Here is a 26,115-nt window from a genome sequence, read left to right on the forward strand (position 1 = left end):
TCCAAGATGGCTGCCCAGCGAAGGAGCCTAATGCAGAGCGTAAGATAAACACGAACCACTCATTAATTTCCCTTCACCGCATTATTATATTTTATTATAGAGGGTGTGAATGTCTTCAGTACCTATGTTGACCCGTTTAGTACACGAGCGACACCGTGGTACGGCTGTTGTCCTGGTTTGTTCTGTAGCCTACGATGATGCTACCTGAGCTAATGCTAACGTGGTTTAGTTTAATCAGCTGTCACTTTCTAAAAGTGTCAGTGATCATCTCTCTTCTTAACACTGTTTCAATGTAAATATAACTATAAACAAGATCAACACTATGTGCAACCTAACAGGGAATTTACATGATTTTTATTTGTTAGACAGTGACATATTAGCTGGCTATCAAACCAGGAACTAATCTGGTGAACTTTGTTATGGTATGATTTTGTTAACAAATCTATGGTAACTGGCTAAACCCAATTTATAAAAGGTATTAAATGATTAATTATCTAAAACACTACTATGGGCTTTTAGAACGATTAGATTGATGCAGTCAATGGAGAATGTAAGAGTGTCTAACAGGATGCTACTTTGATCAATGACTAAAGTAAAAACCTTCATCAGTAGTGTGTTTAGTTTAGCTATAAGTGCCTGAGCCACTGGCTTATCTACAGTTCCCTGTTGTTTCAGTACTTTCAGAATGATGTAGCTGTCTTTCACCATGTAGCTTGTGGTAGCCTGACAAAAGCAAAGCTACATCACTTCTAGCCGGCAAGCAACTCTTAGATTCTATTTTTTAACATCTGGAATAATCTAGAGTTGCAAAAACAACCCTTGACAGCCCATACATTCCAAACAGAAAAGTCCTATCTGATTGTACTAAACAACGGTAAAGTCACCAACATTGCAGCTGTACGGAAAGCTTGAATTATCCTTTTTTCTATGTGTGAAGTTTTTGTTTCATAAAAATCCACCGTAGACATGTTATGAGCTACTTTCTGTCAATACATTCCACGCAGGTGATTATTTTTCTATGTGTCAGAGCCTGGAAGTGGTTGTTTTCAATAATGCAACGTCCTGCTGCCTCCTTCATTGTATGTGCAATTTCGAAACAGCTTGTACGTAGGACCATGGAGTGATCTCCAACGAGCACTTCCAAACTTGAACACTTAAAAAAATAGAATATAAAAAAGTACCACCGGCACAGAATTTATTGACAGACAGTAGCTCATAACATTTCTATGGTGAATCTTTATGAAACAAAAAAAAAACTGCACATAGAAAGAGGATAATTCCAGCTTTCCGTACAGCTGCAATGTTGGTGAGTTTAACGTTGTTTAAATACAATCAGATAGGACTTTTCTGTTTGGATGTATGGGCTGTCTAGGGTTGGTAAAAGAATCTTAGAGTTGCTTGCGACTACATTGTCGGGGCACATCAACATTAAATAGCAACTAAGTTTTGAGTGCAGTTTCTCCATTACATCAAAGAACAATTATGAATTATTGCTTCACATTAGCTGGAAATGTAAAGAAAAACTACAACATATTTTTTCGTCATGTTGCCATTGCCACATAATAGTTGTCAGTTGTTTTAGAAAGTAATATTTCTAATATAATTTCATTTACTTAATATTTATCTGTGATTGGCAACTTGTTATGTTACACATCTAAATTGTGTACTCCCTGGGTTTAAACAGACCAAATCCTAATTTGCACATGTGAAGTCAAGTGTGATTGTCAATGTCAACACAGTGTCATAATGGCACTATTGACGTACTGTGCTGTCGTACTGTTGTCAACGTGTTAATAAAGTATTCAGTCAACCAATCAACTGACAATCACACTTCATTATAATGACAACGTCATCATATTGAATTATAATGTCTTGCAAGAGAAACAAGCCTTGTTTGTGTTGTGGTTGCAGCATCAGAGCTGGACAGATGACCTCCCACTGTGTCAAATGTGTGGAGTTGGCACAGCACCCAACTGTGTGTACGGTTCAGATGGAAAAGGCACCCAGAGCCATCCCAATGAAGATGGCCACTTCAGATTTGTTAGGTGAGATACTTCAGCCTGTACCAACACCTACGGAATGTACCAGGTTACAGTGCTAATATGTTATGATACAGAAAAACTCACAATTTGAGTTGAGGATGAGTTATAGCTGTCTGATGTACTTTATTTTATTTGTTTATTTGATAGGGACAGTATATATTAATGAACATGGCATACAATGACAATAGATACAGTACAGTTAAGGATCCATTTAAATGTAACATACAACAACAATAAAACATAATACCGCAAAAGATACAATTCAAATGCATAGTAATGCTCAAACTCGGCGTCTATTTTAAGACGGACAAAAAATACAGTAGCATTTAAATAAAAATAAATGAATAAAATAGTAAAAAATAATTGAGACTATAGTATGTGCAAAACAATTTAAGAATGGCCACAGGTTTCATTTTCCAGCACCCATCTTTTGAGATGTTGCTTAAATGATGATAATTTCACACAAACAAAGTTAGTTCTGCTGTTTGGTTGATTTTTGACTTCTGTAAGGATAATTCTTGTTCCAATATATGGAATATGCAGAATGTTTTCTTAAGTCATATAATATGTAATACAACATTACATACAGTAACATACATTACTATGTAATACAACAATACTAGCTTCATACCAAGTCATATATTATATACATTATAACTTTTTAAGGAAGTATAAGTAACTAGAAACGTATTACTCTTCCTGAGTAACTTGCTCAATACTGAGGTAAAGCCGAATTTCCAGTACTGCTGAGTTGTTAGTATTTTGTGTCCTCTCCACCAATCAGAGGCGAGGACGGGTGCTTCCTGTATGGGGTCTTCAATGGTTACGATGGCAGCAGAGTGGCCAATTTTGTTTCTCAGTGTCTGACGGCTGAACTCCTACTGGGGCAACTCAACTCCAGTCACACAGACAACGATGTCCGCCGGATTCTTACACAGGTAGGAGTGTGTGTGTGTGTGTGCAAAGAATTTGAATTATGTTACTTTTATGCTTTTTTATATTGTTTACCTGTATGATACTGTGGAATATGAACTCTTATTTACTACCCACAAACAGTCAGGGTTGCAATATATTGTACAAAAATCTTGGTAACTTGTTTAGAATCATAATCATGACACTGGCGTGACATAGCACTGAAAAGATTTGTATGACATCTTTCTTATACACATCTGACTTGTCCCCAAATGGTACTCTTTGATAATTCTCCGTTCGTTTAAGGTTGTGTACAAATTAGAATTAGTCATTTTCACTGAGATTTGTGGCCAGGATTTTGAGACGTACGCATATCTGTTGCAATCGTTCCATTTTTGCAGGCCTTTGACGTGGTGGAGAAGAGCTACTTTGAGACAATAGACGACGCTCTGGCTGAGAAAGCAGACCTGCTGTCCAACTACGTCCTGCCACACAATGAGGTGAACACAGACAGACACACACACACGCACGCACATGCAGACAAAGCTAGAGCCTGACTGATGCCAGAGTTTGTGGGTCTTCGATTTTGATTTTGGAGAGCCCTAGGCCACAGATTACAGATGTTTTGACCGATATTCTTTAATAAAGTGTAAAATCTTAAAATCAATGTTCATTAAAGTTTCTATTTGAAAACTTATAGGGAAATAAATGAGTAATTTTCTATTTTTTAACACATTGGGTGCCAGAGGTTTATTAAAATATTATACGTTGAGTGCCTGCATTTCTTCCATCCACTTGCGTTATACGTTTCGTGCTGCAGAAGCCCCGACGCGGAAGTGCATGTAAACAAAGCGTGCGTGCGAGACGGCGGAGGGTCCCGACTAACGCCTGGAACAATAATATTTCCAACGCGATCCTCCATTGCAGCGTGATCGCCGATCGGAAACGGCTCGTTTCCACCACATTAAAAAGAAATGGAGATATTAAGCTTTTAGTCAAGGAGATAACATTGAAAACGCCGACCGGAAGGATTTTTGACATGGAGCCTCATCCAGCCTCTTCTTCTCAGAAACTCCTTGGGTGATGTCAAAGTTTCGTTTTAGCGCCCCACGTGGGCCACTCGTATAAAAATAGAATTGGGTCAAAAACGGTCCGGACCGTTTTTGGCATTCAATGTGTTAAATGTATTGAAAAGGTTTGCCCATGACATGCCCGAAAGAGGGACCCCAGGTTGAACGTGGTTAAAAATCGGAACACAATGGCTGCCTGCTGTCAACAAACAAAAAATGGCTGATATACCGGCCAGACCCACATATCGGTCGGGCTCTAGTAGACGAAGCATATTTGCACATTGACCTGATAAATGGGAACCGTCTCGGTTCATTTCGATTGTGGTGCAAACTAATGCCCAGCCGTTGGACATGGGATTTCATTACGTGCTAATTGGGTCTCATCAGTTGTTTCATTAGATAAGCCAGCGGCCACATTCTCCCCTCTTGTTTGGAATCTCTTCTGTCTGCTCTGTTCCCCGTCTCTCTCTCTCTCTCGCCTGGACGGCATCCATCTCTTTCCTCTTCATCGCCTTTTCTATCCCTGCCTTTTTCCACACACTTTTTCTCTCTCACTCATTCCCTCCCTTTGTCACGTGCACACACACACGCACACGCACACGCACACGCACACGCACACACACACACACATATTCTAATCTATCTGCTATACTTGTGAGGTCTTTTGACTGATTTCCGTTGCCTAAGTTCTAACCGTAACCATCACCACTACATGCCTAACCACAATCTTTACCCTAACTCTAAGTTTGTCCCTCAACCCACGTTGTAACCCTAAAACAGTCTCTTGAAAAGTGAGGACCAGAAAAATATATTCCTGTCATTTTCCACATCTTTCATCTTTGTATCCTCACGTGAAGACATTTGGTTCTCGAAAAGATAGCAGTACAAGAACACAGAAACACACTGTTCTTCCTGTACTTAATTTCTGCACGTTCCGTCCTCTTTGCCCCAACTTTCTTTTTCCTTTCTCTCTCTTTTACGTTTACTAAACGTACTCTACTTAACTCGTATTTTTTTTTTCTATTCTTCTCTGTCCCCTTTTCTTTCTTATTCGCGCCCCCTGTTGTACTCATCTCTGCCGGTCTCTCTTTCACTTCTTGCCTTCACCTCTCTTCCTTTTCCCCTCCTCTCCTCTCCTCTATCTCCTGCTGAATCTCCTTCCCCCTCTCCCCCCTTCCTTTACTTTTTTTGTTCATCCTGTTGTCCTTCCGCCTCTTGCCTGTCCTCCTGGCTGCAGAACGTGCCGTTCCACCAGCTGCCCCCGCAGAGTCAGAAGGTGCAGGAGCGTCTGAAGGACCTGGAGCAGGAGGTGTCGGGAGGAGCTACGGCCGTGGTGGCGCTCATCCTCAACCACAAGCTCTACGTTGCCAACGTGGGTACGGATGAAGACAGAGGCACACCCACACACACACCACACATATACAGTCTCGGAGGCAGTCACGTCACTTTCTCTCTACGCTCTCCCCATCACGGTGAAATAACACGGATTACAAGTCCGTAAATACACAACATAACAATTAAAAAAAAAAAAATAGGGCTGCGTTCGCTTCCCGCGTTCGCACGTCTTACTTGTATATGTCTTGTGTCCATTTCTATACAGATGTACTCTTTCAAATACACGAGCACACAAACTGAGATATTATACTCACAAACACAAATCAGGTCTTTGTATGAAGAAAGACGCATACACAAGCTGATAGAGCTACACATGTTTACGCTCAGAAAGCCTATTTATGATATGATCACTCCCATTCTTATTTGATTCGCACTCCAGACTGTTCCATTATCTCTAATAATAGAACATTTCTACTCTGCCTATTTTTGGCAGCTATGTAAGATAATTCTGAAACCCAGCTATTGAAAGGTCGATTGCGGTAGGTCAGTGTCAGCCAATGGGAGCATGGGAGCTCTTCGTACATGGTGGCTGATGCCAGCCTAGAACTGTTTTTTTTTTTTTTTTTTTTATATAAATGCAACAGTGGAATAAGCTTAAGCTCCTGGTTTGGCGACATTTATAAGGAACCAAAAGTAAACATACATACATATGTGACAAATACATGTCTTCTGAAGTCTTCTCTGTGACATTGCTTCTCGGGGTTCCTTGAGGAGGTTCCAATAGGACCCTTAACATGTCTGTAACTCTGATATGGAGCCAAATGTTACAGCTCCATTAGTTTCCATTTGTACACTCAGAGTTATCGGGGGTCCTTGAAACTTAACCCGTTAAGACCTGGAACGCATCTGTGTCACTTTTTCATTTGAGCTAAAAAAAGCATTATTTGACACTTTGGCTATTCAAAAATAGCAGATCTACAAGCTCATAGCGCGGCACCGAGTGCCGCGCTACGAGCTTGTAGATCTGCTATTTTTGAAAAATCGCGAAAATGTGTGCAAATCTTTGAATATATGTCTTCTTTTAAAGCAAACATTAACTCAAATCTTTGCTTCTGGGGGGTCCCTGGAACAAAATATTTTGAGATGGAGGTCTGCGGCCAAATTCATATCATTTTTGGGGTCCTTCCTTGACATGAAAAAGTTTGAAAACCACTGATATAGAAACATACGTTTTTCAGAGAACCTTTTGGATTTAGAAGGACATTTTGCAGAATCGGAACCTCAGGCCTCAATGGGTTAAAACGTTTGAGAACCACTTGCTCCATGATGTGACACACATGTCGGTCGCACACCTTACCGCCGGCACGTAACATAGTGCTCTAACGTTACGTTCTAAACCCAAGCAGTGGGTTCTGGCTCAACCGACTTGGAGCGACCAGAGAGCATTTTCCCCTTTGCTGATATAGCCAGTCTGTCAGCCTTCAGACAGATTGGGGAATGAAATTGGCTCTTTTTATCCAAAACATCTGTCCAGAATGACACCCACTGTTATTTCAGCCTCTGAAGGGCTCCCTCACACGGCAGCTGTGGGGCAGTAGCCTGACAGCTCTGTGTGTGTGTGTGTGTGTGTGTGTGTGTGTGTGTGGTGCAGTGGTGGAAAAAGTACTCAAACATTTTACTCAAGTAAAAGTTTCAATACTGCAATGTAGAAGTACTCTGTTACAAGTAAAAGTCCGGAATTCAAAATTCACTTGAGTAAAAGTACAAAAGTATTGGTATCAAAATGTACTTAACATATCAAAAGTAAAAGTACTAAAATGTTTGAAAATAGCAGATCTACAAGCTCACAAGCTTGTAGATTGGCTATTTTCAAATAGCCTACTTATAAAATAGGGCTAAAGTGGTTAATGTATGTTTTATAATGTAATCATTTATATCTGCAAAGTAATTAGTAACTAAAGTTTTCAAATAATTGTAGTGGAGTAAAAGTACAGTATTTGCCTCTGAGATGTAGTGGAGTAGAAGTAAAAGTAAAGACAATTGGAAATACTCCAGTAAAGTAAAAGTACCTTCAGATTTTACTTAAGTACAATACTTGAGTAAATGTACTTAGTTACTTTACACCACTGGTGTGGTGTGTGTGTCTGTGTGTGTGTGTGTGTGTGTGTGTTGAGCCATAACCCTGTCCCGTCCCGACACGTCTACCAAGGGACAGAAAAAACATAGTTCCATAACGTGTCACATACCACACACACCCCAAATCATTTTGGGTCTTTTAAGTCCAAAGAATTGGATTGAAGGGCAGACAATGAGAAGGATAGATTGAAACACTCACAGCCACACACACACACAGAATCCACCCCAACCCCGGGGGAGTTCCTTGCAGTTCGATGAAAACCAGGCCCATTTCTCTGCAGCGTTTCTCGTCGGGGACAATTACCACAGCTCCTCGTACAGTCTCCCCTGCAAAAAAAAAAAAACGCCAGCTTGATTTCATCTATATTGCCCTGACCACTGCGGCTGCATGCGACCCGTTGCAAAGCGCAAAACAGCACCGTGGCTGGCTTGGCATGCTCGACAAAGAACTGAGGAACCGAAGCTTTGCCTCGGCTTCACGTCTCAAATGTAATGTTTTCAAGGGTAAAGCTGTCGCTGCCTTTGTCTCTGAGTTTGAGGCTAATTAAAGGAAATAACTTGGACCCCTCCCCCGTTTTTTTTCCCCCTCCACCTCTTTGTCTCCTCAAGGACAGGCAGGGAGCAGAAAATGGGGATCATTAATTAGTAGAATAGGAGAGAGGGGGACATTAGCTCCGCCTACCCGCTGTGTGTGTGTGTGTGTGTGTGTGTGAGTGTGTGTGTGCGCGCGCGTTGGGGTCAGACCTGACAATATATGAATCCCAGGGAGGTTTCAGCATGCGGGGGGGGGGGGGGGGTCTGAGTAAAGCACTTCCAGCTGTGGCTTGATGTGAAATATATTTGACAGTTAAGGTCGCTTGACCCATAATTCGATATGTTGAGGGGGTGGCCAGTCAAGGGTATGTGAACTTCTAACAGGCTCGGAGGGGTTGTGCTGCATGCATGTTCATTTGCCATTAAAAAGTGACGTTGGACGCCACACAGTGTCCTCGTGGTTACAGAGTCCATCCTGTAATGGGAGAGGTCACAGGTGTGAACCCGACAGCGGTTAATTTGTTTCTTTCAGCACATAGTCACATGTCCTTGAGCAAGATGCTAAACCACTCCTTCAGAGACGGAACGATACATGGCTCTGGACGATATATCAGGCATTATTTGACTTTTTTGACACCAGTATTGGCAATTATGCAGCTGATGTGTCCTGATTTTCTTTTACCTCTTTGAACCTGGTGTTCTTATTTATGAAAATTGATGCACATATAGGAGAGTGTTTCTCAAAACATTAAAAAAAAATCACACCCTGTGTGAAGTGGGCGGTGTCTTGCTAGCTAATCACAATACTGAATGGAGTCAACCAATCATGTACAAAAGATAAATACATTTATTGAAACACTCTTTATGATGGACGAAACCATAACTTTACAAAAACCAATTTATGGTTTTTGTAAAGTTATGGTTGCTTATATAGGGCTATGCACATGTGTCATGTGACACTGGCCAATCACAGTCCTGAATAGATTGTGATTGGCCAATCACAGCGCAGGATAATTGTACAAATTTCCAAACCTCACTTTTAGGGCCGGTTTCACTGCCCAAGATATTTGTACATTTTTCCAAATCTCACTTATAGGGGCGGTTTCACCGCCCAAAAAGTTGAATAGGTCTTAAGTGGTTATATAAAAAGTTCTTTGTTTAATTTTATATATTTGCATATATGCATTTAATGTTCTCAAATAGAAACTTTAATCAAATCCAAGTTTTTCAAATGTTTTAGAAAATGTTGCTCTTTTTGACAAAATATCACTTTAAAAAAAACCATTGGTAATAGGCAGTCAACAACTCTCCAAAATCCGGATCGGCATCGGACTCAACCATCTGGCGTAGGTCGGACTCAACCATCTGGCGTAGGTCGGGCTGTGCTCCTTGGGCGCCCAATGTAGGTGACTCAGGGTAAAGTGACGCAGCCACTGCGGCTGCCGCTTCTATTAATTTAAATGTAAACACAGCGGCAAGGCCTAATGCCAGACCCAGGGTTGGTGGCTGCCTTCTCGTGCACAAAGATTCACAGCTGCACAGTTGAGCAGAATAACTATTTGCTGATGGCCGCTCTCAGCACCGCTGGCTGACTGGCTGCTGTGTTTGGTTCACTTACTGTAAGCCCTATTTTATACTTTCAGAAATAGCCTAAAACACCTAATTACAAGCTCACAACGGCTTGTGATGTGAAACATCAATAAAAACAATAAAAAAAACTAAACAGACAGAAGAAACGCAACATAGTTGAGCAGAATGTAAAATGTACAGCTACATTTACAACTCCATGTGTGATTCTACATCTATGATGTAGAATTTGTACTACGTCTTCATTCATCAGATTTTGTATGTGTGTGTGTGTGTGTCTGTGTGTGCATGTATGGTACCAGGCACCAACAGGGCTCTGCTGTGCAAGTCGAGCACCGACGGGCAGAACCAGGTGCTCCAGATCGGTCGGCCCCACTCCACCGACAACGAGGACGAGCTGCAGAGACTGGCTGCCCTGGGTGAGACGGACAGACCTTCAAAGAACCCTCTGACAAAAAGCGATTCAGTCCAGACTAGAAGACAAGACAGCAGACGGGCACACAGAGACACAAGTGTTCAGACTGGCCGGGCTGGCAGGCATTGAGATGGCGTTCTCAGACAAGGCTAGCAGTGAGATAAAGCAGACAGACCGCCCGTCTGCCCCTCTAGTGGCGGTAGTGTTTAGAGTCGGAAACAGTCAAGTCATCATTACGTGATCTGCGGATCGATTAGCAGCAGAACAACACAGATAATAAACATGACAGGGGAATCTATTCTTACATCACATGATCATTAACCGCTTTAAGCCTGGCATCCCTATTTTTGGCCTCTCGTAAGTGAACATTTTAAAATAATTTAGAAAATGTTTTTGAAAATATCAGATCTATATTACCTACCAGCGTGTCACCGTGTGACATTTTGTTTAAATGGGGCATAACGTGGTTAATGTGAATTTGAAGTCAGACAATGGTTTCTGTAGGTGAGGCCGTTCTTGGAATGATTTAAGATGTAACAGTGAGACAACCCCGGAGTTCGGCAGACTGAAGGTGACCTTTCTCCTCCAAGTCTTGAGCCTGATTTATACTTCGTCATATGGCGGCGTCGTTGACCAAACATAGCCGATCTATAAGCTCACAACGCCCCGCGGATGTTGCCACGTTGTGAGCTTATGGAGCTGCTGTTTTCGGTCTGCGATGCTGTGGTACGACGGAACATAAATTACGGTAGGCATTATATTATACCTCTCTTCTCTCTCTTCCCATGTCTCTGGGTGAAGTATGTCCTCTCCTCTGTCTCCTCGAACCTGTTCTCTCCCCTCGCTCCCTATGTTTCTCTCCACGTCCCATCCTCCTCATCTCTCATCGCCTTACGTCGGGACGTCACGCTTTCCTCCTGTCCTCTCCTCTGTATTTGTTTTTTCATCAAGGCCATGTGCAGTGGTGGAAAAAGTACTCAAATTATTTACTTAAGTAAAAGTACCAATATTGCAATATAAAAATACTCTGTTACAAGTAAAAGTCCGGAATTCTAAATTTACTTGAGTAAAAGTACAAAAGTATTGGCATCAAAATGTACTTAAAGTACCAAAAGTAAAAGTACAAAAATGTTTGAAAATAGCAGATCTACAAGCTCACAACGCGTTGCGATGCGACGCGTTGTGAGCTTGTAGATCTGCTATTTTCAAATAGCCTATGTATAAAACAGGGCTGAAGTGGTTAATGTATGTTTCATAATATCATAATTTATATCTGAAAAGTAATTAAAGTTTTCAAATAACTTTAGTGTAGTAAAAGTACAATATTTGCCTCTGAGATGTAGTGGAGTAGAAGTAAAAGTATTGTAAATTGGAAATACTCAAGTAAAGTACAAATACCGATTTTTTTTTTACTTAAGTACAATACTTAAGTAAATGTACTTAGTTACTTTCCACCACTGGGAGGGGTAGGAGCGGTGTCACATGGCCCATGTGACACCGCTCCTACCCCTCCCATTCCACCCCCTGCGCGTCTCCTCACAACATGCCGCGGGTGCCACGCGTTGTGAGCTTGTAGATCCGCTGTTTCCCACACACACGAGACACAGAAATTAAGCATGGGAAATCTGTTGAGAAAAATCACAGCCATCTATCTGGATTACTCTCTTACTCCCTCTCTCGGCTGTCCTTTGAGGCAGTGGTTCTCAAAGTAGGGTCTGGGGACCTCCAGGGGGTCGTTGAGAGGGTTCCAGGGGGTCTCCAGCAAAGTTTTTGAATATACCATCAGAATCCGGTTTAGCACTCTAACCAAGGGGCTAGCTTCCGAGTTGTAAATGGAGGCTATATAGGAAGTGACATTTCATATGAATGGCCTGTAGTCCCGCTGTTTCACCCCTACTGGTGTCAGAAGCAAATAGGCTCCATTAAGCGGATGGGATTTTGCCGAACTTTGCACTTGATTTTATTACCTTAATAAACATTGTCATAAATACTATATGCTTCCAGTCGCTAGTTTAAAGTCTTCTTTCAATCACCATGATTTTGGTAAATTATGCTCCCATTTGTTTAAAAATGTATGATAAAGTAGGGTGTGCTGTAGGAGGGGCGTGGCTACCTTGTGATGATTTGATTGACAAGCTACACAACCAGCATTAATTCCCCACCCCCGCTCTGGTCCCAAACAATAGAATTAATTTCCGAGTCCATAGGATGTTGAAAGATGCCGGATTTGAAATTGCTGAAAAATAGGCTTTAAATTAAAAAAGAAATATATATTTATATATATATTATATGTATAACATTTTAACAACACAAATCTTGTATGGGGGTCCCTGGCATGAAATATTTTAAGATGGGACGGGTCCACGGCCAAATACATAAAAATTTAGGGGTTCTTGACATGAAAACGTTGTGAGAACTACTGTACTGCTCTGAAGTATCAGTTCCACTCCTCTCCTTTCTAACCTTGTACCTTTTGCGTTGCTGCCCCTCTGTCCAGGTGTGGATGTGGCTCGCGTGCGGCAGGCAGCTCAGATAGCTGGTCAGAGCAGCACCAGGAGGATCGGAGACTACAGGGTCAAGTTCAACTACACGGACATCGACCTGCTCAGGTGAGAGGAGAGGACAGAATTGGCAGACCTAGCCCAGAACCAGACGAATCTGCCTGTGCAAAAAAAAAAAAAAAATTGTGGGGCACCAATCGGGGCCCAGTATGCAAATATAAGGCGGTTTTATCACCAGAGGCATTTGTTTTTAATCCGCCCCTTGGAAATCCAGGTTCCACACAGATTCCAGACTAATGTCTACGCAGTGATATTAGTCTGGCCATGGCAGACGCACATGCTCTCTCGCTCACATTCGCCTGCAGCATTCTCTCACTCACACACACACACACACACACACACACACACACACACACACACACACACACACACACAGTGTGTACCTTGTTTGTCTGTGTTAATGCCTACAAAGTGGAACACTCTCTCTCTCTCTTCTGGCCTGTCCGTATTATAGCGCTCTGTGTTTTTTGAGTGGGGTCCAGCTCCTCTATTACCGTTGCTGAGTCCCATGAAATTCTATTATCCGGCCACACCCCCTCCAGTCTCATTTCCTGTTCCTGTGTATAGCCCGAGACAAGCACATGAGGCCCAAATCTTGAACCATCGTGATCCTCAATAAAATGCACTTAATAGAATTTCCCCCTCAGCGCCTTGAAAGCAAAGCACAGGAAATTGGAAGTTGAAAAAAAGGCGGTGAGATGGTTTTCGATCCGTCAGATGAAATAAAGGTTTGTCATGTTTGGGTTGTAGGCACTTATCTTGTATTTCTCTCTCTCTCTCTGTCTCCTTAGCCTGTATCACTTCTTTTATACCGATCACTTTTTATAGGTCTAATCATGTCCTCTCTTTGTCACACTCCCTCTCTGTCGCTCATCTTCTCTCTTGTCTCTTTATCCCATGATTCTACATGATTCCAATTCTACAAATGCCTTCTAAATCAGTAGTTCTCATACTTGCGAGATTTTTCAAAAATGTAAAAAATAGCTGATGTGCAAGCTCGCAGCGCGGCACTAAGTGATGCGCTTTGAGCTTGTAGATCTGCTATTTTTTAATATCCAACGTTAAAATCGAAAATGAGACTGATGCTTTCCCGGTTTTAATGGGTTAAGTTGAGGTGTTGTAAATGTGACCAAACGACATTTTCATTCTTTTCATTTGGAAGTGGAGACCAGCATCATTTGTTTAGATTGACCAAACCATTGGTTATATAAATAGTACAGCTTGTTGAAACTTTTTCAGCTTAAAATATGTCTTTTGAAAGATATGTTTAATTGATACTAGTATATGTCTTTTATTGATATAGTAATTAAGCTAGTTAAGGCTTTACCCAACAACTACATCATGGTGAATGTGCTATACTGACGTTTAATTTCATTCAACTCTCCATTATGTGGTGTTGGTTTTAACTTCTTATTTTACGTCCACACATGAACAACGACAATCCTTCAGTGTTCCTTAATCAGCCTGAGATGTTAAACCATGAACAGCTGCTCTCGCTGTTATTTTAGTGCAAGAATGATCATCAGAATGTAACAACATGTTTTGTTCTACAAGCTTGTAGAGCGGCTATTTTCAGTGAAGACATTTAGTGTAGTGGGGGGAAAAGGAGCATATCTCATAGAGCTCTGGGGGACTAAGTATATAGGTTTTAAGTGGTCAAGTTCTTTGTTAGTGTCTACATGCTTTTGAAAAAGAGCCCGGAACATAATTCTTTCAAAACAACTCTCCCACGAGTCCTTACTTAACACAAGCATCTAACAACATGGAACACACTAATACAGATGTCCTTGTATGCCCAGGTGAAATGCTTGTTGGAGGAGGAACGCATTATACCATTTCCTATTGGCAAGATAATGCTCAAATAAAGCTATTAAGAGAGGCATGCAGCACACAGAAAAAAATGTCTTTATAGGCAGGCAGACCGCGTCAGGCAAAACAGCAGAGACAAGGTGGGGATGCGTGGGAAATGTTAGGAGTTATTGAGTCAAGCAGTTCATGGAGCTCTCGCTCCACTTTTGGAAAATTAGGAATTGGGGTTTATTAAGTTACAAACAGGCAGCAGGGAGGAATGCGACTGGCAAAAAGTCACTTTTGGAGGGAGAACAAAAAGACATGGATATTGGGAAATGTCTGGACGAGTGTACATTTTACGACGGCAACGTTCAGAAAGGTCTCCGGCAGGGTTCATTAACATGCGAGAAAGTCTGCATTTGGTGGGAAACGCAAGTGTGCTTTTCTCAGAGCATGAAAATGAAAACACTGACTAGCCCGTTTTCAGACCTATCAGCTTATCTACGCTATGCCGTCGTTAACCAAATTAAAGCTGAATTTCCGTAACTTATTTTGACCACTTATGCCCTGTCTAAAATGTACTCTAGTGTTTTAGGTCATATTTGGTCCATGAATCAAGAACAATATTCCTTTCACTGAATGTGTACTAAATGGGCCATGCATTTTTGCATGTTTAGCTCACCGTCTAGAAGTCATAGATACTGTAGACTTGATATTACTGCTGAGAAATGTTCCATTGTCTCGACCTTCCAAGAAACCACTAATTTCCATTCATTGCAGTATGGTATGCAAATCCATTTGCAAAGACTTTAGAATTGCTTGAGATAGATCAAATCCAACACAGTGAACTTTACGTGGCCTTTATTTTAATAAAATTCGCATATCCATGACCTAATCATGGTGACATGAATATTAGCTGTAGAAGTCGATTATTTTAATGTGGGCTTATCACCTGGAAGTTTGAGTTACAATATTAGGGATGTGTATATTAGGAAAAACTTTCAGTAATGTAAAGTATACATGGCATGTAGTCACTGGGCTAAACATTTGAAATATCAATTATCATTCATTTTGGTTAAGACTTAAAGGAGTAGTTCACCCCAACAATTACTTATTTTCCATCAGTTACACACCCCATGAAGCCTTGAATTCATGGAGATGTTTTTGTCGCATTCCTAAGCCAATAATTTGATGACCGGCGGACTCAAAGAGTCTCCTACTGAGTCTCGTACTGACTGATGACCCGGTCATCAAATTATTGGCTTAGGAATGCGACAAAAACAAAAACATCTCCACGAATTCAAGGCTTCATGGGGTGTGTAATTGATGGAAAATAATTCATTGTTTGGGTGAACTACTCCTTTAAGGCAAATAATGGATAAAGTCCTTGAAGATTCTAAATCCACAATGGTCGCTGTTTCTTGTGCTAGACCACATATTTCCTCTTGACTCCCACTGACCTAGCTGTATGACAATGAAATCACCTTGGAATTGATCTCCTATTTATATCTCTATCTGTCTTATCTCCCCCCCCCCCCCCCTCCCAATCTTTCTGTCTCATTTCCGACCTGGCTCATACTTGGTCATCCTCCTATCCTCCCATGGTACACTGTCCATCATCCACGTGGCATCAGCACGGCCAAAGGTAAACCAATCATCGCAGAGCCAGAGATCCACGTAGGCCAGTCATTGGAAGGCGTGACGGGCTTCCTGTTGCTTATGTCAGAAGGACTCATCACCGCCCTGGAATCCGCCCACGGCCCAGAAGGAGCCAATCAGGTAAAGCTTGGCTTGCAGTAACTTTGGCAACCCGGACCTTCGACTGTCCTCTCCTCTGGTCCTATGTGTAGGCCTGTCACTATTATTATTACATAATCGCCCGATCACAATTGTTTGAGATAATAGCAAATTTTTTTTGCATAATCGTCAGAATCGTTGCCATTCAACTGTGTAAATCCATCCAATCCCAACATTTGAAAAAATAGTGAAAATAGAAGATTTACAATCTCACAACTTGTTGCGTAGTGACACGTTGTGAGCTTGTACATTGGCTATTCCCACTATTTTTGAAAACATTTTGAAAGTATTATTAACACATTGGCTGCCAAAGACGCAGATCTGCGTTCTATTTTTTAAATTTGACCCAAAGACCAAGGAGATATATGATTGTTCGAAGATTTAGACTCCTATCCACTTCCTTGTTAACTTAAAACTTAAAAATTCTGTATCTCGGCTCCTGAGTACTTTTTTTTTCAATGACAAATCTCTGGCAGGCTACAGCTAAAAATCTGAAATAATTCTGGCAGTCAATGTGTTAAAGGTAGGGTTACAGGTACGTGAGTTTCTTTAGTTAAAATAAGTGTTACGTAGCTCTATATTCTGATAGTACTCTTTGCTATACAGTGTTTGTTCAGTAACAGGAGTCTCCATGTCTCTCCATTTCTTTATTAATCAGAGAATACATTTTCAGGTTGGGATACCAATTTCATACAATCAGGGTAGAGAACTCAGTCAGGATACAGATGAACACATTGAGTGCCAAAAACGGTCCGGACCGTTTTTCATAATCCAAACGAGGAGTGCCAAAAACGGTCCGGACCGTTTTTGAGAAAAAATATTAAAAAAAAATCATTTTTCTTTTTTTTTTTCTCCTTCACAGCACCAGGAGATATCATTTTTCGAAGATTTAGACTCCAATCCACTTCCTGGTTAACTTATGACTTCAAAAGCCTGTATCTCGGCTCCTGTGTACATTTTTTTTAAATTATGTATTTTTGACTATTTTCGACTATTTTCAACTGGCTGCAACTATGGAACGGATTACCTAATGTTTTAAATTTTTTCCCCCCGATTGTACGAGACCCATGTGTGTGTAATGAGGGGATCACCGTGAGGACGGTGATCACTGGAAAATATTTTGTGACTACTTGAAAAAGGTTCAAAAATTGTTAAAAATCCAGGCACTGTGAGTACCCTGTTTAAAAAAAAACCTGGCACTCAATGTGTTAAACAAGTGCAATTGGAAGTGATGACTCCTGTCCCTCTGTCCCCCCTGTCCTGTCATAGGAGCTAGTAGCCATGGTGGCAGCGGAGCTGGCCCAGCAGAGCAGCCTGGAGGCCGTGGCCCAGTCTGTGGTGGAGCGCGTCAAGCGGCTGCACCACGACGTGTACTCGGCCGGCCGCCAGAGGGCGCCCTACTGCTCCCGCCACGAGGACCTGACCCTGCTCATCCGCACGCTCAACTACACGCTGGCCGACGGCGCGCTCACACCCACACAGGGTAGGACACAGGGGTACCGTTTGGCAGATTACTGACCGGCTTTGGAATCATCCAGTATAGTAACTCTGTCCAAATCGCCTTGCACATTTTGTTGCCGTCAGGCTGAAACCTTGTATCTCCGTGTTTCAACTTTTGAATGTTATTTCGTAAATTAACCCATTAACACATCGACCGCCAGAGGTTAATCTCATAATGTACTCACCAGTGCCAAGGTGTTTTTGTTGTTTTTTTCATGTCGCCATAGATCTTGTTAAAATCCTTAAGATTGAGCTCTACACGGTCTGTTTACATCCGCGAGATCTCCCTGTATCTCCCAGTGAAGATCGCGTGTCAAACGGGGCATCCATGTTTGAGTTAGAGCGGATTACGTTAAACAGTGAAATGCGAGGAGAAAAAACTACAGGAAGAGAATTGAGTTTCAGTTTCGTCTGTAGAATGGGAGCGGGCGTGATCGTCAAAACCGGATCCCAAATAATTCTATTTCCGGTCATCAAACCGGAAACGGAAGTGGATCAAAAAAATTCCGAAAGTGCACCCGGACCGCGCATGCGCGAAAAGACCGCAGCCCGTAGGGCTACGGTCTCGGCGCTTAACAGTTGGATTTAACGGACCGTAGGACTACGTTCTTGGCGGTTAATGTGTTAAGACCTGAGGCGATTCTTAAAAATGTTTTCTAAATCCTAACTTTTTGGAAAAAAATATCAAAAACTTTTTTTCAAGATTTTTCAAAAATAGCAGATCTACAAGCTCATAGCGCGGCACTCGGTGCCGCGCTATGAGCTTGTATATCTGCTATTTTTGAATAGCCAAAGAAATCTACAGTGACACAGTCTTAATGGGTTAAAACCCTACTTAGTGAGAGAGTGTCATGGACAAGTACCAAAGGTAGCCTACAAGCTCGTGTTAAGCGTGCTGTTTTTGAACGTCCATCTGTGGGTTTTATAAATATTTAAGCAATGAAAATAATTAATGAGCTTGTGACTAAGTAATACTAATGTCTAACTAATAACTACATTGGACCCATTAAAACACTGGTTCTTTTTTTTCCCCCATTTCCTGAAAAGTAATGGTTTTGGACATACCAGGTCGACGACTTTGCTTTTAGTCAATGGAACCCTTACTGGGTCCATTTGGTTCCATTTGTACACTATAATGGAAAATATGAATATCCAGTCCGGGTGAAACGTTGACCATTTATTAGGAAGATTCAGCAGAGCAACAGCATTGCAGATCATAAGGAACCGGACCTCCTGGCCTGTTCCAGCAGCCCTTCGGGGGCACAAGCCTCTCGAGCACCAATCTCAGCCCGTTCTTATAGCGTCCACTCTACCAGAGATGCTATTCTAAATGGTCTTACAAGGATCTCTTAAGCTAAAGATAAAGGACACAAATAGTTACAGAAGTCTTCCATAGATGGCATTGTGTACTATAGACAGATTATGCTGACAGAGGCTAGGAGTAGCAGCAGTCTGTGGGGGATGTCACCTGTTAAGATGGACAGCTGTAGTCGAGTTAGAATTAGCACATTGAAAGTGGCTGACTAGCATTCACTGAGATTGAACGGGAGGCAGACAAATACACAATAACACACACATTTGACAGTCTATAAATATTGCTACCACAAGTTAGCAATATAACAAGTTAAACTAACACTGAGCATTTTACAGTGTTGATCGGGGTCCCAGAGATGAATACAAATTCTCAAAAGGGGGTTTCGCCCCCCCCCTATCTTGAAATGAGAAGGTTTTGAGAAACACTGCTGTGTGTGTCGCACAGGTGGTCGCATCTACCCGGTGTCAGTTCCCTACTCCAACAGCCAGAGCACCAGTAAGACCAGCGTCACCCTCTCTCTGGTCATGCCCGGACAGGGGACCCTCACCAACGGAACCAACACCGCCTCCACCCTGGAGGAAGGAACCCCCACACCCGGGTAAGCTTTGATCCATTCAGTCCTCTTTTCCCCTCGTTTCCATGGGGTTCTCTGCCAGCCGTTACCAACCTATGAGTATATTGCGTGTGGTTTCTCCCACATAACTGGCAAAACACTAACGGGTCATCTGGGTCAGTCAGATGGGTGGGCCACGAACACTTCTGAGATTTTGAAATGGGCCCTGATCCAGAAAAGGTTGACTAATTTAATGTTCTTTGCTGTTTGCTCTGCTCGGTCAGAGCTGCAGAGTTAGCTTTCATTGAGATTATAACTATAGTAGAGGCAGCTATTCAAGGATATATTGTAGCAACCATATATACTAATAGTATGAGGACATAAATATTTTATAGCAGTTATGCCCTCAAGGGCATAATTTGCTGTAATAATGGCTATTTGGCTTTATGGTCAGTATTATTAGACATAAAGACACTCTTAGACAGTGGTTACCAACATGCACTGTATGTAAATTATGCTCTCAAGTACTGCATGTGATTATCAGTGTCCAGTACTAATTCCATATTTCGTGAGAATTATCAGCATGGTTGGAGTGTCTTTCTATGTATATACTGTAACGTTGGAATGTTCCACTGAGGAAGAGCTAGATCCTTGAAATGTCACCCTTTTGGTAATATAATAAATTAACTCTGGGAGCATGATCTAGTTTGCAGACTCTTATTTTCCCATTTTAACATGTTCTTCTGCCCAGCACCTGTCTGGGCAGAAGAAATCATTTGGATGTGCATGCCTTTCATAAGCTTTTTGTACAACGTTTAAGGTTACGGCCACATTGATCTGTTGTTGTAAAAGGGCTAAAGATGCGCCCGTCTCCGCCAGATTTATGTCTGAACAAAAGTTCAGAGAGGCTGAACCTTTTGGAATTGGATATGTTTCAGAGTTGCTGTGTTCTGAATAGGCTACGCATGAACAGACTGAGAGGGACAGCAATACTCTGTCAAATTTATGTCCGTTCAGTGATGGATCATTGTTGCCGCCGCCCACAGAACCAAGAGTCCTGTGCAGCTTGAACATTTAACTCAAGCCAACCATCTGGTGTCCACCAATGTTTGTCCTGAATCAATGTTTGGTTTTGATGCTGCATGCGCGTGCTTCCTATCTCCAAGAGTTTAGTTATTTTGCCTTTTTTCTCTCTTCTAAAATACATTATTATTATGCTCCGTCTCAACATGAAATGCTTGCTTATATTGTTGTTTCTTCAATAGATTTGTCATATTCACAAGACGGCCATTTTGCTCTAAGGGCTAAGCGACAAAATCAAATATCATTATTTTTGATGAAATACCTCTGCATCGATATTGTGATGATGTAGTTGGGATGATTATTGGTGGTTTCACAAAATATTTATACAATAAAATGTTTAATCATCAGGAAAAGACAGAACTATTATGATTTTCAAAATCCCAGACATTATATCATTATGTCTCCTATCACAATATTGATATAATATCCATATATTGCCCAGCCCTACTTCATACTCCACCCCTTCGAGGATGAAGTAAGAGCAAAATGGCCGCCGTGTGAATGTGACGTATTCATGAATTCCTTTGCACGTCTGCTCTCTGCATTCATCCCTGTCTCTCGTTTGGGACCTGCCATGTTTGTCCACATGGCGTCCCGCTGCGCGCCTCCCTTCCCTCTCCCGTTCCTCTCCTCTTACCGCTACCTCAGCTCGCTCCACGCCTCGGCCCGCCTCTCTCCCCCCGTCGACGTCCTGCAGCCCATAATTGAATTGTCCCCCTCTCCCCTCCTGCTCCCCCCTCTCCCCTCATCCACCTCCCTCTGCTCTCTCTCCACCACGCCTCGACCACCCTCGCTCCTCCCTCTCTCCACCTCCCTCATGTGTTTCTCCTCCCCCGACCTTGACCTCGAACCTCCTCCGACCCTCGCTCCCCCGGCGTACCCCCTCCTCCCCGCTCTCGTCCCTCTCTGCTCCTCCTCCTCCTCCTCCATCGCCCCCTCCCTACCCCTTCTCCCGTCTCCTCCGCCTTTCTCCTCAGCAGCCAGAGCCCTACGGCCACCCTCCAGTCCACCAACACCCAGACACAGAGCTCCAGCTCCAGCTCGGGGGACGGCAGCCTGTTCCGGCAGCGGGGCAGCCAGGCGGCTCAGCCGGACGAGACGGGGCGGGTGCCGCCCTACGTGGACTTCAGCCAGTTCTACAGGCTGTGGGGCACGGACCACACCGACGGCCAGAGCACCCTGGGGGGCCTGGGGCCCCAGTGATGACTGGGTGGGGGTATGGGATGGGGGGGTGTTGTCAGATGGAGCGTGGCAAAGGCTTGAGACGTGCTTTGGGTTACGAGGAGGAGTGACTGATGGATGCTGCTCCGACCTGAGGCGATTCTTAAAAAACAGTTTTTGGAAAAAAATCTAAATTTTGATTTTTTCAATATTTTTCAAAAATAGCAGATCTACAAGCTCGTAGCGCGGCACTCGGTGCCGCGCTATGAGCTTGTATATCTGCTATTTTTGAATAGCCAAATAACTATAAAGTGACACAGATGCGTTCCAGGGCTTAATGGGTTAACCAGGGAACGGGGAAAGGGAAAGGTAGTATTTTTTGGTCGCCCGGGGGGAGGGGAAATTGTGGCTTTGATGAGCGCACAGGGGGAACTGTTAGAGGTTAAGTGTCTCACTCAGGGACACCTCGACACGTATACTGGGTGGGCCGGGGGGGGGGGGGCGAACCGGCTACCTTCGGATTCCCACAGCCCTCTCTACCCCACTCAGCCGCCCCATCTATCATGTAATGCGATTGCTATGAACCTGGACCCTGATCATCTTAGAGATCTTCAACATGCGAAGCACAGGACAGGCCAGGACAGAGGCCTAAACTACGTCCTGGCTCTGTTGCGCGGATGGATAACGAGCATTGGACGAGACTTCCGTGGGCAGCAAACTCCATTCATAACCCACCCAACTGGAAAAGGGCAAATGGCCATTATATGTTTAAGTTTCAGAATGATGGGTGGCTGGAGAGGGCTAGGACCAGAATGGATTACAGGTAGAGTGACTGAACGAGGTAATGGCAGCATCAGTCATTCAAACGGAACCATCACTCCTTGATGTTTTTGCCCTCGCTGTGCTCTCACAGCTGCTGACGTTAATGGCCAAGCACAATAAATGTACAGAAATGGCATCTTTGTGACTGCTGGCCTAAATTCACCCCCTATTATTTGATATGCAAGGGTGAACTGTCATTTTGTCTGTGTGTCGGGACTGGACAGATAAAATAAATAAATAAATAAAATGAGGGCAGTCAAATAACAAATCAATATAAACTGCGCACAAAATGTTCGGAAACTTAACTTCGGTTGATTATTTCTCTATAATAATACCAATTGGTAATGTATTTGATATAATTTGTATCGTTGATTAGTTACCTTTACAACGAGTCACAGCTTGTAAGGATTGTGCAATCGTGGAATGAGCAACACAGCTAAACATGTGGGTAGCGCCTCCAATAAAAGTGCCAAAATCCCCAATATGCTTCTGTGGATAATTGCTCTTGTTTTGAGTGACCTGCCAGTCACTCAGGTGCCAGTCACAGGTGTGTGACTGGCACCTGAGCATGGGTCCTGCAACTTTGTTTGTGCATCTCCAAGCAGCAACACTGCCCCTATGGAAATATGCCACGTTTGTCGTCCAAACATTGCAATAGGGCAAGTGGAAGTTGGTGTCCGTTACGCAGAGTGGCAGCATTATTTGGTTTCAGCCCTGGTACCATTTCCAAACTTAGGACCAAGTTCTGTGAGACTGGTGAAGTCAAAGGAAGACGACAGCCCAAGAAGACCGGTTCCTCAACCTTGCTTCACTGAGGAACCATAGGTTTTCTTCCAGAGATTTACAGGCAAGATTTGCACAACGGTACCAAAGACAGATGTCAAAGTTGCAGGACCCATGGTCACCTGTGACTGGCACACACCTGCCAGCAAATGGTACCAGGGCTGACACCAAATAATGCATAATCTGCGTAACGGAACACCAGCTTCACTTGCCCTATTGCCTTATCCTGTGGGGACAAACGTGCCATCTTTCCATGGGGGCAGTGTTGCTGCTTGGAGCACACACAAACTCAACAAAGTTGCAAGACCCATGGCACACACACCTCTCAGCAGGTGTGTGCTGGCAGGTCGCTCAAAACAAGTGTGATTACCAACAGAAGAATATTGGGGGATTTTTGCAATTTTTTTGGAGGCGCTACCCACAAGTTTGGTTGTGTTGCTCATTCCGCGATTTCACGATCCTTACGAGTTTATACCTCATTGTAAAGGTGACTAATCAACGATAAAAATTACATAAAATACCATACCAATTGGTATTATTGAAGGGGAGAAATAATCGACCAGTAAAGTTTCCAAACTTTTTGTGGGCAGTTTATTATGCCTGTTAACGTCATACCAGTCTAAGCCCATTCAGGAGGCCATCAAGAAACACTGTTCATAGTAAACAATCTCCAGTGTTAATTAATACTAGACTATCGAGGACCATGCAAATCGGAAACTATGTAAATCTGGAACAATGCAAGTTGGGAATACATGCCCCACCCGGTTATGCAATACCCGTTGTACCCCGTTGTCACGAGTGCTCATTTTTCCTGTGTACCACATGCGATACCCTCAATCACCGTTATAAACGGGCACCGGCCTGCTCGGAAACGATGAAAGTCTGGAACGGTGCAAGTTCGAAATGCATGCCCCACCTGTTAATGCAAACCCGTTGTACTTGTGGTACTTGTTGTCAGAGCACCCAGTAAAGTCCCCACTTAACATAATGACTAAATATGAAGATAAGGGGATCTCTGATGTCGTCAGAAACTGCTCAGATTGTGTTGATGCAAATGGGGTTTTTCGGTTGGTCCGACCACATTGCCCTGCCCACCCTCGTGTCAGCTGCGACACACATACCAAGTTTAACCCATTAAGACCTGGAACGCATCTGTGTCACTTTAGATTTCTTTGGCTATTCCAAAATAGCAGACATAAAAGCTCATAGCTGCTATTTTTGAAAAATCTTGAAAAAACTGTTAGGATTTCGAAAATATTTTTAAGAATCGCGTCAGGTCTTAATGGGTTAAGGTCAATCGGCTAGACCTGTCATACAGACAGACAGACACACACAGAGGCTTTGTGAATGTAAGGATGGATAACTCTGAGACTGTACAAATGTAACCAAATTGACCTGGGTTCCATTTGTACAGTCTCAGAGTTACAAGTGGATAAATTAACAGCGATCTCCCGTTAGAAAATAATGAGGGTTTTGTGTCCAAAGTAATGGATATCCTTCTGAAAGGGGCAGAAAATGCCTGAAAATTGACATTCCTGGTGAATAACTGCATGTACCTCATGAACTTGGCTTGAAGAGACCAGTCCATAGCCATAATATTACAGGGAGTTGTATTCAGTATGGGGCATAGTTATACATACATGCAGTACATTGCTCATTTAGAGGGATAAGTATTTCCCCCTACCTACTTGTACCAGGTTGGTCTCTTTTCCTGAAGAGGAGATTCCATCCAATAACCCTTATTTGTCCCCATAGAGAACTGATAGATGGAGTCAGGAATGCTAAGGGCAATGAGTGACTTGCAGTTAAACCATGCTACAGTACTTCCCTTTTCTCTCTCTCTCTCTGGTACAATGAAAAGACACAAATGGAAGTTTGTTATTTCTCCACTGTCATGGAAAATACAGCATGTATCTATTCTGTATGTTTTATCATGTATTATGTATGTTTTTTTTTTTAAATCTTATGTATGCTGGGAGATATAGTGCCTTGCTGAAGTAAACTATTCTATAACGTACGGTGTAGTGTGTCTTGTGTTGTTGTGGTTCGTGGTCTAATGGGATGAATTAAGTGAAGGGGGTGGGGGGTAGGGCCCTGACAGAAACAACCCAGGCATAAGGAATTGCTGTGGAAAAATGCTTTTCTCTTGCCTCGCTCATCAAATTTCCATGGGGGAAATTGAGACGCGATGAGACCAAATCGATTTAACGGTGTACTTTACTGAAGAAATTATAATAATTTAATTTCAAGCTCTTGTTGGTTGTATTAGGCAGTTCATCGTACCATAGAAGCTGTCAGCAGAATCTGAATTATTTTATTTGCTCTTTTATTTCACAGTCACACATCGACAGGAAACTATCATGACTGGATATCTGCTTAAATCAAATATTTGCCTGTTACTGTTGACGCCATACTCTACTAGTGAAGTATACACATCCAATGTGGGAAAAGTATGTGTTTGTTTGCATATCTATCTAATGATTAGATAATCAATCACCATCGTTATTTATTTCTCTACTAGTATTTGGTTCAACTTCAAGGTGTGGAAAAGAACCATTTAGCAGCAGTCTGTGCTATTGGGTGATGTTTAAGCTCTCTTAAACAGAAAATAGCTACATTTTCAGGTTGGGATACCAATTGTATCCATTCACAGACTAAACATACTGTATTTGTAGTTTGCACGTAGGTAAATTAGCCTATATTAGAAAATGCAATATG

General features: G+C 42.5%; 1 protein-coding gene across 2 annotated transcripts; it reads left to right on the plus strand.

The window, feature by feature from the left end:
- On the plus strand, positions 1-25,414 carry tab1 (TGF-beta activated kinase 1/MAP3K7 binding protein 1). 2 transcript variants are annotated; one of them, XM_080450928.1, is made up of 11 exons: positions 1-39; positions 1,912-2,045; positions 2,827-2,980; positions 3,356-3,454; positions 5,262-5,400; positions 9,919-10,035; positions 12,529-12,640; positions 16,018-16,162; positions 17,450-17,663; positions 19,440-19,593; positions 21,609-25,414. In XM_080450928.1, exons 1-11 carry the CDS (start codon positions 7-9, stop codon positions 21,832-21,834), a joined length of 1,527 nt encoding a protein of 508 aa, XP_080307054.1. In that variant the 5' UTR covers positions 1-6; the 3' UTR covers positions 21,835-25,414. The 2 variants fall into 2 exon arrangements, with proteins under 2 accessions (XP_080307054.1, XP_080307055.1); XM_080450929.1 differs by having other exon boundaries at positions 21,612-25,414.
- Positions 25,415-26,115: the final 701 nt, after the last annotated feature.

The sequence above is a fragment of the Gymnoscopelus braueri genome (assembly GCF_963280865.1).
Source record: "Gymnoscopelus braueri genome assembly, chromosome: 2".
NCBI lineage: Eukaryota > Metazoa > Chordata > Actinopteri > Myctophiformes > Myctophidae > Gymnoscopelus > Gymnoscopelus braueri.

Bases quoted from the DNA above. Each gene is read 5' to 3' on its own strand.
- tab1 (XM_080450928.1), top strand. From the start codon at position 7: ATGGCTGCCCAGCGAAGGAGCCTAATGCAGAGC. The intron at 2,981-3,355 runs GTAGGAGTGTGT...CCATTTTTGCAG, and splicing joins TCCGCCGGATTCTTACACAG to GCCTTTGACGTGGTGGAGAA. The intron at 5,401-9,918 runs GTACGGATGAAG...GTATGGTACCAG, and splicing joins GCTCTACGTTGCCAACGTGG to GCACCAACAGGGCTCTGCTG.